The sequence below is a fragment of the Rhinoderma darwinii genome, chromosome 1 (assembly GCF_050947455.1).
Source record: "Rhinoderma darwinii isolate aRhiDar2 chromosome 1, aRhiDar2.hap1, whole genome shotgun sequence".
In the NCBI taxonomy this organism is placed as follows: domain Eukaryota; kingdom Metazoa; phylum Chordata; class Amphibia; order Anura; family Rhinodermatidae; genus Rhinoderma; species Rhinoderma darwinii.
The window spans coordinates 108107158-108123713 of record NC_134687.1 but is presented as its reverse complement, the minus strand read 5'-3'; the positions used below and the strand labels follow the sequence as shown (position 1 = coordinate 108123713).

The 16556-nt window shown below is 38.1% G+C and overlaps 1 protein-coding gene across 1 annotated transcript in view; it reads left to right on the top strand.

Moving 5' to 3' along the window:
• Window positions 1-16556, top strand: part of ANXA10 (annexin A10) — a 129829-nt gene that overhangs the window by 19666 nt on the left and 93607 nt on the right. The window contains exon 3 of the mRNA XM_075847191.1: window positions 15573-15657. Coding sequence (XP_075703306.1) covers window positions 15573-15657 — 85 coding nt within the window. The remainder of the gene's footprint in view (window positions 1-15572; window positions 15658-16556) is intronic.

Below are 16556 nucleotides of genomic sequence, written 5' to 3'. Positions count from 1 at the left end.
CTGAAATGCATGTATAAAGTTATCAATAGAAACTACTACACCAAAACTTATTACATAAACTTAAACATTTAAATTTATATTTAAATACATTCCTTGAAAAAATAAAAGCTGAAATCTAATGGGTGTCTATGGAAAAAACTTCTAGGTCTGCACTAGCTTTCACACATGAGACCCAATCTGGTTCTGATGCTAAGGACCGAGCACCTTTTCGCAGTGCCACCCATAATGAGGGGCATCTCAAGCCTAAAGGAAAATCCTATTCTGCTTTTATTTATTGTTATTAATATCTCTTCTATCTTTAAATAAATGACTGGTGAATACTTATTAGCCAATTTAACTTTAAATGTTAATATATGTTATATATGTTTCTAGAGAAAATTAAAATGTTTGCGAGCAAAGCTTACAAGCTAATCATGTGTAGAGTCTAAAGGGATTCGTCATCGGGAACTACAGTATTTTTCATGCTGTGAAATTGTTTATTTTTTGTCATTGAAAGCGATCAGGCCTCAATATTGTAATTAAAAGCTTCAATGTAAAACGAACTACTTCATTTCAGGCTTCTGTGCACATAAATTGTATATAGGCTTATCCAAAGACTTGGCTGTGTTGGAGGATTTTGGAGAATAACAAGTATAAAATTTTATTTTAGTGGTTGCTTTGAAGGGAAAGTTAGCAGAAACTCGTAAGGTAGAACATTTTGATGTTAAGTCCTTTTACAATGCATAGTCAACCATATCATATGGGTTTGGTCACTAACAGAAGTTGACTTTGTGATAAGCTTCTTCTGCAAATAAAAGTAAATCGGCATTTATGAGGCAGACAGTGTGCTTTATTATATGTGACATAAATACTTGTCTTTATGGATCATTTTTAAAGATTAAACAAATTTGTAATTATTTTAACATGGTTATTTCGTTTTTATGTTAAAAAAGGTTTATCACTATGTAAATGAAAAGTTATAAAACTTTCTAATATACTATGGGGGAATTTATTAACCTTTCTACGCCAGTTTCCTCGTAGAAGAAAAGTCTTGAAAAGGCCCAAAAGTTGCAATTTGCAATTCTTGGCGCTTTTACGTTGTATTCGCCACTTTTGCTGATGATGTTGAGTACTGTGTAGCATATAAGGCCCTAAAGCTGCTCGGTATCAGGACCTTGCATGAGCCGCTCAGTATGCGGAGGTAGCCTGAGAGGACACGAAGAGGAGCGGTGAGGTGAGTACACTTATTGTTTATTTTATGGCCGATGGGAAGGAGGGAATGTATACGGCACATGGCAGCGGTCCATGCACCACAATTGTGGCACGGTTGGACAAAAGATGAATAAATGTGTTGCATCTTACTCCAACTTTCTTTCTATTTAGGACACGTTCAGACGTGGCGGAATTGCTGTTGAATTCCGCTGCGGACAGTCCGCAGTGGAATTCTGCAGCAGCAATTTTTTTCATTTCTTTCTATACATTTTTAGGAAAGTTAGTTCAGACATTGCAGAAAATAACTGTGCGGAAATTAGACTGCGGTGCAGATTTTTCCCTCCGCAACATGCTCTTTCTATTGCTGAGAAGAAGTGGAATTTCACTGTGGATTTCAGCCTTTGCAATGAAAAACTGAAATCTGTGGCAAGTCCGCTGTGATATCCGCAACGTCTGAATTACCTGTCAAATATGCAAATGTTGCTGCAGATTCGTTGCGTAATTGCCCCAAATCTGCACCAATATTAGCAGCGGAAAAATTCCGCAACGTCTGAACGTGCCCTAAAACTGGTGTATAAAACGCCAGTCTTAACAAATTCCCACTTTGTGTTTCAGCTCCTCACCATTTGCAAGATGTGAATGAAAACACTGTTATTTACATTTAGAAGCCTACTCAGCTGAGAAATGGATATCCCCTGCAGTAGTATAAGTGCTGGGCAACGCTCTGTTAGCTAAAGAACTTTGACTCCAGAATGATACATTCAGTTACATGGACTATAGGAACCTGTGAACAGGAGGGGACAGATTATCTTCTTTGGGAGAGTTTTCTGGTCATTCTCAATGATCTGTGCAGAGATCATTGTGCAGGAAGGGATAGGAGAAGTGTCCATCACCTATTTTCAATGATGGACCCTTTGTTATCTATATAGAGGTGTTACCTTTCATTGTAATCTTGCCTGTGATGATAATGAGATGACTGCAGGGAAGTGATCTCTACAGAACAGGAAGTGTCAGTCTATTCATAGTCTCCGTGGCCAGTATGAAAACTTTTAGGATTATTTTTTAATATAGATAATAACAAAAAAAATTAAAAAGAATCATAAATTTAAAAAAAAAATATGTTTAACATAAAGACTTGATTTAAACAATAGGTCATTTACTGATGACACATTCCCTTTAAGGCCCCTTTTAGTCATCCATTAAAGAGGTAAATATTAGCATCCGTATTATAGTCTGGACCTCCCATAGTTCTTCTAAACCAGACTTAGATCACTATAGGAATTTAAAGAGGCTCTCTAACCACATTATAAGTGCCCTATCTCCTACATAATCTGATCGGCCCTGTAATGTAGATAACAACAGTGGTTTTTATTTTGAAAAACGATCATTTTTGAGCAAATTATGAGCAATTTTAGATTTATGCTAATTAGTTTCTTAATAGACAACTGGGCGTGTTTTTACTTTTTACCAACTGGGCGTTGTGAAGAGAAGTGTATGATGCTGACCAATCAGTGTCCAATCAGTGACCAATCAGCATCATACACTTCTCATTGTTCCAGCCCAGCGTGATTGTGCAGAGAAAGAAGCTGGGCTGGAACAATGAGAAGTGTATGATGCTGATTGGTCACTGATTGGTCAGCGTCATACACTTCTCTGTACAACGCCCAGTTGGTAAAAAGTAAAAACATGCCCAGTTGTCTATTAAGAAACTAATTAGCATAAATCTAAAATTGCTCATAACTTGGTAAAAAATGATAGTTTTTCAAAATAAAAACCACTGTTATCTACATTACAGCGCTGATCAGATTATGTAGGAGATAGGACACTTATAAACTGGTGACAGAGCCTCTTTAGCAAATAAACCTGATTGGCAAGAAAATTAAAAAGTAAGTTTGTAATATTATTTTAATTTTATTATTGAATTGTCTTCCAATGTAGGCAGCAATATTAACAATGAAGGTCCCCATTTTGGACATGTTTAGATGTGTAGACATGGATAGATTTCTGCTGTAATTGTGTTTCGTTTATGTATTTCATTTATAAGAAAAAATGTCCCTAGACATAGTAAAAATGAAAATTTGACTGCTCCCACTGCTGGCTGCATTCAGAGAACTGAAAAATAATGCAAAACAGAAGTAAGGTTTATATAACATAGTCACATTTAATAAATGAACAACTTCATTTATATAAATATAGAGCCCCCTTAAAGAGAAATTCTGCCAAAAAATGTGTCTCACACTGCACAATCCTCACCATATTAATGGTCGACAGAGCTCTATTTATACAGCTGAACCAATCCCCATATAAACACGTTTTACAATAATGTTCTTACAGAAAAATCTTTCTGAAGCTGCCATATAATATGCGTAGAAAGTAGTCACGTTTTAATGGGAAATTATAATTCTCCATTCAGTGCACTCTGCATGTCTGAGGCCCTACTGCAGATTTTGTGAAATTTCTGTGTATTTGTGGTGGTATATTTTTCCCCATGTAACACAGCTGTTTTGTTTTTTTTGTTCTTTTTAAATATGAAACAACTCTGTTAAAAAATATTATGTTAAAAAAAACAACAACAAGAAAACCGCATTCATAATAAAAAATGCAGATACTTTTTGGGGATGTAGTTGTTTGTAAGTTGAACCAACACAATAGGGTAAATTCATTAAGGCATATGTGAACATTTGTTATAAAAATAAATTATTTTTAGGGTGTGTTCACATCAGTGTTCGGTTTCCGATGATGGATTCCGTCAGACCTTTTCGTCGGATGAACCCAGTCGACTGCGCTATTGATTCCGTCAAGAAAACAAAAACCTTACGGAATGGAGACAAACATAAACCATTAGCAATGGAAGCATTACCATTGAAATCAATGGTAATGCAAATGTAAGCAATGGTTTCCGTTTGCCATTCTGTTGTTATGTTCCTTCGACGGAAAGGTCTGACAGAACCCATCAACGGAAACCGAACGCTGATGTGAACCGGCCCTTAGACATGTATTTATGTACCCAGGCTTTCATGTGGTTGGCTTCTTTTCATCTTTTACTTTTAAGAACTGCTTTCTCTGACTTGCCTAATTTTGGAGCTGCAAGTTGCACGCTAAGTGGGCATTCCCAGTACAGGATGCTCTCTCTCTGCTCCTACCTCTTTCAACGCTCTAGCCTGTGTTTCCTCACCACGCCCTTATGAGTATTCAATGTTAGCAGTCTTTGTTTTAACATGTGTAGAGAGGCTGCCATCACTCTGTACCGCAGAAGAAGGTAGAGGAAAACAAGAGCAGGCCAAGGCCAATGAACAGAGCATACTCAAAAATTATTTCACATTTTCCCTGTAAGATTAGGCCGATCAGCACAATAAACCTGTGCCTATAATATGCTACCTTAGATTAGCCATATGAGGGATTGTTTTTTTGTTTTCTGGACAAGCTGTAGTTCCTAATTGCACCATTTAATGTACTTTAGTAAACTTTATTTAACAGTTTTTTTTACTCTTTTTTTAGTCCCCCTAGCAGACTTGAACAACCAATTCTTTGTTCGCTGATTCAATACACTGCATTACTTATGTATTGCAGTGAATTGTAGTTTTTACCAGACGACAAAGATAGCAGACCTGGTGGCCTTCCCCAAGGCTGCCATGACTACCATCAGCACCCCGCGATCGCGCTGCAGGTGGGGGGGGTGATGTGTTGACGGAGGAGGCCCTCCATCTTTCTTATGGCTTAGATGTCGTGGTTGCTCTTGACCACAGCAAATAAGTGGTTAAATGGTTGGGATCGGAATTATCTTAGATCTCATCATTACAGTGAAGTGTCGGCTGTAACATGCAGCCGACACTCGCTGAGTTTGGAGCTGGCTCAGCCTGTGAGCTAGCTCCACACTCCCCTTCCCGGCCATGACGTACAATTATGTCAAATGTCAATGTCAAGAAGGGGTTAAGACAACATATTAAAGTGACAACCTCTTTAAGGAGTATGTTCTGTGTGAAACAACAGGCATAGGTTTTTGTAAAACAGCCTGGGTCTGCAGACGACACTGATCAGGAAGCTGATCTTACTCTGTTAGAAGACTATTGACCCTCATAATGGGAATTTCCAATAATATTAATGGAAATTAATGTATTTGCAACTTCCTAATATACACATGTAGGTTCAACCTAGGTCATGTATAAACCTCTGCATTAAAGGGGTTCTATAGATGTAACATTTAGAGATTAGTGTACAAAAAATGTTAATGGGAATAACTTTTTATTTTAAAATCAGATTCCTTATGGCTCATGTACACGGCCGTATTATGGATTCGTACAATTCCTGATTTGTACAGAGATGTGTTATGGCACTCATAAAAGTGTTTGGGCCCTTATGGCACCCTGTATGCGACTGTTGCGACATGCTTCATCGGATTTCGTACGTATGTAGGTAATCTCCCCCAGAATCATTGTTTCTAGGGCGGAATATCTCCGCATATCTCCGTACCAGGCTTCTCTGTGCACTACTGGACAGGCTCTGTGCTCTTCCGGGTGCTTGAGCCCTAACACTGCCCATGCACTTGCCTCTATGTATATGGCTCATTCTTGGGGAAAGCTGTATACAAGCAATGTACATAGAGATCAATGTATGAAAAAGGATCACCTTTGAATTTATTATACCGTGCATAGCAGTCCAATGCAAATGATGTAGATGACAAAATTTTATATTGCTTAAATTATTTCATTGTGTAGAACCAGCGTCCAATATAGTGAGAGTTTCATGTTACGATATGAGATATTTAATAATACAGATGTATATGTGACTATAAATGTAGTTACCATTTTTAACATGTTAGGAACTTGCTGGGATTAATATAATATACCCAATGGAAGCAAATTTTGAATTTGGCTTCTAAGCTTCACTGCACTTTTGTATTTGCACTTTCAAAATGTTTTCCATTATTCTAGTAAATAGCATGTACACAATTCTTTGGCTTTTCCTCTCCTGAGTGTTTTGTGTAAAGGTCAGTAATCAGTAAAATAATGGATAGTAATACGTCCATCTGTCATCCTACAAATAAGCAGACAACATGATATTTTGTACAGTGAGGGACTTCCATTGATGCTAAAATAAAAAATAAAATAACGTTGTAACCGAGTAACAACTTTAACTCCTTAAATATTTTCGGCCTTGATGACCAGACAGAGTTCAGTGATTTTTAGTATTGTCAAGATGAATGGGTAAAATGTTTATAATCGTTTGGGTATTTCTAAGTATTATTTTTTTCATCACAGAAAGGGAGTTATATCCATATAATTTTTTTAGACAAATAGCCATTGCTGTTTTAGAGTTATTTGAGCTCTGGTAGACGGAAATAGATAAAAAAAATAAACCTTTCCTCATTATATACATCTATAATAGTGATATAATTCAGATTTACTGGCTTTAATTTATTATATGGAGTGCAGGTTTTTTTTATATTTTTTTTTAAAAATATGTGTTTTCTTAAAAAATATATGTTTAATTTGTTTAATTTAAAAAAAAACATATTATAAAGGAAACATGTTTTTGTTTCCGTAACTCATCCATGTATTGCAGTGTATTGTACAAGCGATCTAATGATTGCTGGTTCAAGTCCCCTAGGGGGATTAATAAAATTAATAAAAAAGAAAGTTAAATCAATTTTCAGGAGTGTCAAAAAAAATTCAAAGTTAAAAAAAAAAACATTTTCCATTTTTCGACAACCTATATGTGCATCCAGAAAAAATATATATCCTTCCCTTTTAATATTAATCGTGTTTCGAATAGAGCACGAGAAGAAGGAAATAGAAGTATAACCAAGCAAACCTTGGTGCATTGACCTATTAAATATATATGTCTCCTACAATTGAGCTCAATTAACACGAAAATATTTATTGAAAAATACAAAATATACTTTATTGTTACATGTATTAAGATAAACGGTTTAAAACTGAATCATACAGTGCAATACCAGGTGTCTATCAGGGCAATGAGCATATGGATGTAAACCAATGTAGTATATGGCCACAACAGATGTAGAATAGATGCAAAAATTAGTAATGGGCAAAACCCCTGTGCATGTATTAGAAAGAGACCTAGGTCAAGTCATGAGAATATTTATAGAAAAATGGTAGATTATCTCATAATGTAAAAAAAACTCTCTAATATGTGTGCTGTCAGCATCTGAGAGTAAATAGGTAAGAGTGATTTAACCTAGTAAAAACAGAAGAGTGGACAGAGTAAGCCTACACATATTACTGCTCCTGCACCGTGGAGACACCAAACCCGAAGCGCGTTTCGGCGGGATGCCTTCGTCCGGGGGTGGTGTCACTCCAGCGGAAGTCTCTATTTATGTGACGTCTGTCCAATCATATAAGGAATATAGTAAGTTGCAAACGAAGGAGGGAAAAGAGCCTCTATGTGGCGTGGCATACGCCGGGTGTAGAGTTGTCCTTCGGAGTGCTTCCGGTGTCGTGTTATCGGGACGGGTCATGGAGAGAGCAACATAGACGTCACTCGAACTCCGCTCGCTCCGATAAAGACCCCCAACCTCGCTTGGACACTCCCCCGATGCATAAGCACTCAGCTCATCCATAAAGTGTATCATAGAAGATGCAATACATGATCGGGCAGATGTGAACCAATTTATGCAATGAATACATGTAGCTAACAGGTTGGCTGGATTGTACTAGGAATACCGATGTTAGATTAAAATATGTAGTGACAGGAAAAAGTGTGAGTGAATTAATGTTATGTAGGGATTGTAATAAGAAAAGGCAGTGAATAGACTGCTAGAAAATGTGTATGTGCATATATATGAATACATCTATAAACATTCCTCTGTTGTAACAAAAATGAATATATGTGTGCAAGAAATTAATAAAAAAGGTGAATAAAAATGATAAAAAATATACAAAATACAATGTGAAATTGATTAATAAATACGAAAATATATATATATATCTCTTGAAACACAGAATACATTATACATACACTACCGGTCAAAAGTTTGGAGTCACCCAGACAATTTTGTGTTTTCCATGAAAACTCACACTTATATTTATCAAATGAGTTGCAAAATGACTAGAAAATATAGCCAAGACATTGACAAGGTTAGAAATAATGATTTTTATTTGAAATAATAATTTTCTCCTTCAAACTTTGCTTTCGTCAAAGAATGCTCCATTTGCAGCAATTACAGCATTGCAGACCTTTGGCATTCTAGCTGTTAATTTGCTGAGGTAATCGGAAGAAATTTCACCCCATGCTTCCAGAAGGCCCTCCCACAAGTTGGATTGGCTTAATGGGCACTTCTTGCGTACCATACGGTCAAGCTGCTCCCACAACAGCTCTATGGGGTTGAGATCTGGTGACTGTGCTGGCCACTCCATTACACATAGAATACTAGCTGCCTGCTTCTTCCCTAAATAGTTCTTGCATAATTTGGAGGTGTGCTTTGGGTCATTGTCCTGTTGTAGGATGAAATTGGCTCCAATCAAGCGCTGTCCACAGGGTATGCCATGGCGTTGCAAAATGGAGTCATAGCCTTCCTTATTCAAAATCCCTTTTACCTTGTACAAATCTCCCACTTTACCAGCACCAAAGCAATCCCAGACCATCACATTACCTCCACCATGCTTGACAGATGGCGTCAGGCACTCTTCCAGCATCTTTTCAGTTGTTCTGCGTCTCACAAATGTTCTTCTGTGTGATCCAAACACCTCAAACTTCGATTCGTTTGTCCATAACACTTTTTTCCAATCTTCCTCTGTCCAATGTCTGTGTGCTTTTGCCCATATTAATCTTTTCCTTGCATTAGCCAGTCTCAGATGTGGCTTTTTCTTTGCCACTCTGCCCTGAAGGCCAGCATCCCGGAGTCGCCTCTTTACTGTAGATGTTGACACTGGCGTTTTGCGGGTACTATTTAATGAAGCTGCCAGTTGAGGACCTGTGAGGCATCTATTTCTCAAACTAGAGACTCTAATGTACTTGTCTTGTTGCTCAGTTGTGCAGCGGGGCCTCCCACTTCTCTTTCTACTCTGGTTAGAGCCTGTGTGTGCTGTCCCCTGAAGGGAGTAGTACACACCGTTGTAGGAAATCTTCAGTTTCTTGGCAATTTCTCGCATGGAATAGCCCTCATTTCTAAGAACAAGAATAGACTGTCGAGTTTCACATGAAAGCTCTCTTTTTCTAGCCATTTTGAGAGTTTAATCGAACCCACAAATGTAATGCTCCAGATTTTCATCTAGCTCAAAGGAAGGTCAGTTTTATAGCTCCTCTAAACAGCAAAACTGTTTACAGCGGTGCTAACATAATTACACAAGGGTTTTCAAGTGTTTTCTAATCATCTATTAGCCTTCTAACACAGTTAGCAAACACAATGTACCATTAGAACACTGGAGTGATGGTTGCTGGAAATGGGCCTCTATACACCTATGTAGATATTGCATTAAAAACCAGACGTTTGCAGCTAGAATTGTCATTTAGCACATTAACAATGGATAGAGTGTATTTCTGATTAAATTAATGTTATCTTCATTGAAAAAAACTGTGCTTTTCTTTCAAAAATAAGGACATTTCTAAGTGACCCTAAACTTTTGAACGGTAGTTTATGTGTAAGGGTGGATTTACACGAGCGTGTGCGTTTTTGCGCATGCAAAACACGCGGCGTTTTGCGTGCGCAAAAGGCACTTAACAGCTCCGTGAGTCATCACGTAGGATGCGCGACTGCGTGACTTTCGCGCAGCCGCCATCATTATGACACTCTGTTTGGATGTTTGTAAACAGAAAAGCACGTGGTGCTTTTCTGTTTGCAAACATACTTTTGACTGCTGTTGCGCGAATCACGCGCGTCCCACGGAAGTGCTTCCGTGTGGTGCGCGTGATTTTCACGCACCCATTGACTTCAAAGTGTGCGTGATGCGCGAAAAATGCAGAAATATAGGACCTGTCGTGAGTTTTACGCAGCGGACTCACGCTGCGCAAAAATCCCTGACAGTCTGCACTGCCCCATAGACTAGCATAGGTCCGTGCGACGCGCATGAAAAACACGCGCATTGCACGGACGTATTACACGTTCGTGTAAATCCGCCCTTATTATGGGGGGAAAAAAGTGATGTACATAAAGTGAATGAAACATCGTTGATGGTCCATTTTTATCTAAAGACAGATTTTCTCTTCAGCTTTTCTTTTCGTATTATGCAAACCCATCATTTAAAGCATGGAATTAAATCGCGACTCCATCCACGTCTAATAAGTTTCTGAAAAAATAGAGATATGTTAAAAACAAAAATAAAAAACTATGAACATGTATTAAAAAACTGATAAAAAAGATGACCGCTGGAGATGCATGGTCACAGAAATGGAACTTAATTTAACCCATAAGGGCGCATGGTTTTGAGAGTCCAAATCCAGTTTTTAGCGTATATCACCCCTCCGAATGCCAGCTTCAATGCAGTCAATACCCCTTACCTTTAGTTTTATGGCTTCACATGCATGATGAGTCTTGAAATGTCGAGGTATCGATTTTAATGTTTCCAAGGTTTTTTCTTCTTCGGCCGCTCCCAAGATATCTCGTACATGCTCCCTTACTCTCACTCTGAATTCCCTAGAAGTAAGGCCAATATATATTTTAGGACATGGGCATATAGCATATTACACAACTGCCTTTGTAGAACAGTTTATGTGATGTGTGATGTCAAAAATTCTCTCACCCATTGCATCCACAAAGGTGGACGTCCTTTCGATGTTAGGACATGCAACACAATGTCCACATGGGTTGCAATCTCATTTAGGGCCTTTTGTACCAAACGGGAATTTAGAGTTTCTCGATTGATGGTGATTTCTCACAAGATGACCCTTTAAATTTCGTGAACGTCGGGCAGAGATGCTTGGAAATTGCATAATATATTTTTCGATGGTGGGATCTGTAAGAAGAATAGGCCAAAACTGTTTCATAATCTCTCTCATTTGAGGCCACCGTGAATGGTAATTGGTTGTAAACCTTACCCTTGATTAATTTTTGTTCTTGTTTTGGAAATAAAAGATTTTTCTCTTGAAGTATTTTTTGCAGGGTGATACGCCTTTTTTAAGGATCTCTTACTGTATCCGCGACAAAAAAAACGGTTGGTGAGATCATATGCCTGTTTTTCAAATACCTCATCCGAGGAACAAATCCTCCTGATCCTTAGGAATTGTCCCATAGGCACTGCTTGTATCGTCTGTATTGGATGAGAGGAAGACGCATGAAGTAGTGAGTTTACTGCAGTTGACTTTCTATGTATGTCGGTCTGGAGGAAACCATCTACAGCCTTTGATAATTTGACATCTAGAAAGTCGATCTGACTCTCATCATATTGATACGTCAATTTGACCAGTTTATTCATGTTTAGTTTGTTAATGAATGTCTCCAAGGATGTTGAAGTACCCTTCCAGATGATCAGGATGTCATCAATGTACCTGGCCCAAAATATGACGTGGTCCATTGAGACATCCTGACCATCCTTAAATAGGTCCCTCTCCCACAGCCCCAGGAACAGGTTGGCATATGAGGGTGTGCATGCAGCCCCCATTGCTGTTCCCTGGAGCTGTAGGTAGAAGGACCCGTTAAATAAGAAAAAGTTGTGTGTTAAAACATATTCCAGAAGGGTAAGTATCAAATTGGAAAGAGATGTTTCCACATTCCCCATAGTCATGACTGAGGCAACCACCTTCAGGCCATCTGTGTGTCGAATACTGGTGTATAGTGACTCGACATCACAGGTGACCAATAACATGTCTTCCTCAATGTTAATTCCATCAATTTTCTGTAAAAGATCTGCTGTGTCCCACACATATGATGGCAGATTTTCCACAGTCCCTTTTAAATGATAATCAATAAATGTACAAATCTTTTCAGTCAGGCTCCCCCTACCGGATATGATTGGTCTTCCCGGGGGAATTATGGCATTCTTGTGGATTTTAGGGAGTAGATAGAGTGTTGGAATCATGGTTTCAAGAACAGTCAATGCCTCGTGGGGTTCCCTGGAGATAACATTACTACTTATAGCCTCGTTAAGTATCTTCTGTAAGTCAAGTCTGTAAGCAGAGAAAGGATTAAATGTCAATTTTTTGTAACACTTCTTATCATGTAGTTTTCGATAGGCTTCAGCTTCTTACATATTGCAAGGCCATACAACTATATTTCTGAATTTATCGGCCGCTTTAAAGACAAGATCATTCATCTTAGACAATTTCTTAAGACTGTCGTTGTAAATATGTAAGGTTATCAGATTTATTATTATTTGGTATTTTTTCAAATTCTCTGCTTACAGACTTGACGAACAGATCCACTGCTGGACATAAAGTCAGCGGTGGAAAGCGTTTTGATTTTAATCGTAACGGTACAGGTACCTGATGGATCAAATTCCTGTTCTTTCAATAGTTCTTCCAGGGCCTGTATAGTTTGTTGTTCATCAGAGGTGACAAAGATATTGTCATATTTGGGCCTGTGGAAGAAATTTTTGTAAATAAGCAATCTACCAAAAATATGTAGCTCTTTAATAGCGGAAAAAGTGTAGAATCGAGCACAATGAGAAAAGGTTAATCCTTTTTGCAGTACGGATAAATCCGAGGCTGTGTATTCCTGTGAAGATAGATTGATTACCTTTAGGGCGAATTTACATGAACGTGTAATACGTCCGTGCAACGAGCGTGTTTTTCACGCGCGTCGCACGGACCTATGCTAGTCTATGGGGCAGTGCAGACTGTCAGTGATTTTTGCGTAGCGTGAGTCCGCTGCGTAAAACTCACGAAGGTCCTTTATTTCTGCGTTTTTCGCGCATCACGCACCCATTGAAGTCAATGGGTGCGTGAAAATCACGCGTGAAGCACATCCGTGGGACGCGCGTGATTCGCGCAACAGCAGTCAAAAGTATGTTTGCAAACAGAAAAGCACCACGTGCTTTTCTGTTTACAAACATCCAGAGTGTCACTCATAATGATGGCGGCTGCGCGTAAATCTCGCAGCCGCGCATCCTATGTGATGACTCACGGAGCTGTTAAGTGCCTTTTGCGCATGCAAAACGCCACGTTTTTTGCATGCGCAAAAATGCACACGCTCGTGTAAATCCGCCCTAAGGCTGTTGGAGGATTCTCCCATCTCTGGTTTCCTTTTATTTGTTTATTTTTCCTTTTGGACCTCGTGCCATATGATTGATGTAATTTATATGGTCGCTGGCGAGACATCCCTTCTGTTTCACTTTGGGAGGACAGTGAGGTAATAGAAGAGGAACGATTTAGTGGTGTAGAGTGGTTATTTTTCCTCCATCTATATACCCTTTTCTGAGCAAAGTCAGTTACATCTCTGCTGAATTTCTTCAATTTAGTGTCTTGGATCTCCTTTTCCCAGTCTACAAACTGTCCTTCCAGAGTTTGCTTAAACGTTGTCCAACCTTCTGTAGTCATTTTAGAACTCAGTTGTGACTGTATATTTTCAATTTCTGTTTCTAACTTATCAAGTAGTTTTTTAGACAAAACTAGGAAGAGCAAGGTTGGATCCAGCACGGAAGATACGATAAAACGGAAAAGATTTTTCCAAGTTTAATGGGCCAATAAGTTCAGCCATGATTAAGGACGCTCGCAGCGTCTGAAACGCGTAGGCTCTCCATTAACCACTATAATCTTCCTTACACTACCAGGATGTCACGCTGTGCACCCAAGTCCTGATTTTAACCAGCCAAACTTATTGGCCCATTAAACTTGGAAAAATCTTTTCCGTTTTATCGTATCTTCCGTGCTGGATCCAACCTTGCTCTTCCTAGTTTTGTCTATTTACCGTGTGCCGACACGAGGATCCGTGCATGATTATCCAAAACCACATATGCAACGAAGGTGAGCTGGAGGTCTTTCTTTCTATTCTTGTTTACTCCAAGTAGTTTTTTGTCTAATCCTATCAAGAGTTCCATAAATTTAGAGGAACTATTGTTACACACATCCTCCCAATTTGTAATAAAATTTTCATCATCTATGGGAAAAGATGGAAAGATTTGGACTCTCAAACCCCTGGTTACGGAAACAGCGTAACTCGCTGAGCTACGCTGCTTCCATAACTCCCATAGAACTGAATAGTAGTTACGGAAACAGCGTAGCATGCTACGCTGCTTCTGTAACTGCCATTCACTACTATGGGAGTTACGGAAGCAGCGTAGATCAGCGAGTTACGCTGTTTCTGTAACTCATCCATGTATTGCAGTGTATTGTACCAGCGATCTAATGATCGCTGGTTCAAGTCCCCTAGGGGAACTAATACAATTTGTAAAAAAAAAAAGTTAAATACATTTTCAGGAGTGTAAAAAAAAATTACAAGTTAAAAAAAACAACATTTCCCATTTTTCCCCAAGCACAATGTAAAAAAAAATTAAAAAAAAATTGGTATCGCTGCATCCATAAAAGTCCGGATCTATTACAATATAGCATTGTTGGACATTTAAAACCACAGAATCATTGTCCTTTGGTCACCATAGCGCTAAAAAGAATGAAATAAAAAGTGAGAACAAAATCATATGTACCAAAAAAATGGTGCTAATAAAAACTACAGCTCGTCCCGCAAAAAACAAGCCCTCACACCACTCAAACGATGGAAAAATATAATTTATGGCTTTCAGAATGTGTTGAAACTGAAGAAATTGTTTTTTTTTAACCAATAGTTTTTTCTTTGTAAAAGAAGTAAAATATGAAATTTTTTCCTATTTTCTGTTGTCTAAAACCTGGGTGCGTCTTATAGTCCGAAAAATACGGTACTTTGTAGCTCCCCTCATTCCATTTGATTGTGAGATCTTATGAGCACTTTGTTACTTTCGCAATTGTAAAGAGCTGTACTATATGTTGCTGCTATATACTATAGATTACTATTATTATTATTATTATTATTATTACTATTATTTTAAATTAATTTTATTTCATAGCAACAAGGGATATGAAAAAAAAAGTCTAACTTAGCCCAAAATATCAAAATATGATTTTCTCACACTTATGGGGATCAGAAAGAATCTAATATCTTACTGCCTGCATAAGTCACATGGAAAGATGAAGATGGCCGCTGGTGAATTTAAAGAGTACTCTCATCTTAATCTAAGTTGAGATTTGATCAATAGTAGGGTGATCTGTGTGTCCGATGCACACAGGAGCTGCTCTGAGCACAGACGTCAATCAGCTGGAGATATATTGAAAAAAAACTATTTTGATGCAAAAATACATACATTTAAATAAAAAAATGATAACATAGCCTTTAAGATTTTGTGAAAGAGATACAGCGTGGTAACCTTGTCTAAATGTTTTCTTCACTATGTATTTTCCTTACTTGATACTGTGATATCTTTGTTCAACTGTTTCATTAACTTTTATATTTCGATATTCAGCAGGTCCAGGGGACAGTATTCCCAAACCCCAACTGTGATCCCATGATGGACGCACAGCTGATTGGTGGGGCTCTACAAGGATTTGGTCTGTATTATATGGTTACGTTAAAATATATAAATTTGTATGTTACATGTACTTCTCAAAAATGTAAACAGTGAGTAGTGACAACTATATTTAAATTGATAGTACAATAAACAGTAAGATGTTATATGATTTAGGCCCTGTTTACATCTGCGTTTGAGGCTCTGCCAAAATGACGGAAACCCCAATAGAACATATTAAAGTCAATGGTTTCCATCATTCTCGTTGCTCCACTCCTATCAATGGAAATAGCAATGCAAGCAATCATAGCTAAAAACATTTTATTATTTTGAATTCCACTCTTATCATGCCTCAGGGTGGTGCACAATTTTCAATTTCTTTTTACCAAGGAAGCTGTTTCTTCATTGAATCTTGGTACTTTTTTTTTTTTTCAAAATTCACATTCTATTTTTCCAGTGCAGTGCTTGCTATGAGCAAAAAATATTTTTTTCTAGACTTTTCATATGAATGTGCCTGACTGTTGCATAAGCCACATTGTATGATCTGGCAAGAACTATTGCTCACTCCGGGCAGGTAGATTTCTTCCGTTGTAGTAACTATAATAAGCACTTGACTTTCTTTATGAACAAGGCTTCTTGTCTCTGGTCAAACATTTCAACAACTTCTTACAGTTATGTTTGATACCAGGTAGCAGCTTCTGCCGTATACAGTATCTGCAGTATAACTGTCTGCCTGTCTTAAAGAGGCTCTGTCACCAGATATTGCAAGCCCTATCTGCTATTGCAGCAGATAGGCGCTGCAATGTAGATTACAGTAACGTTTTTATTTCTAAAAAACGAGCATTTTTGGCCAAGTTATGACCATTTTTGTATTTATGCAAATGAGGCTTGCAAAAGTACAACTGGGCGTGTTTACAGAAAAAGTACAACTGGGCGTGTATT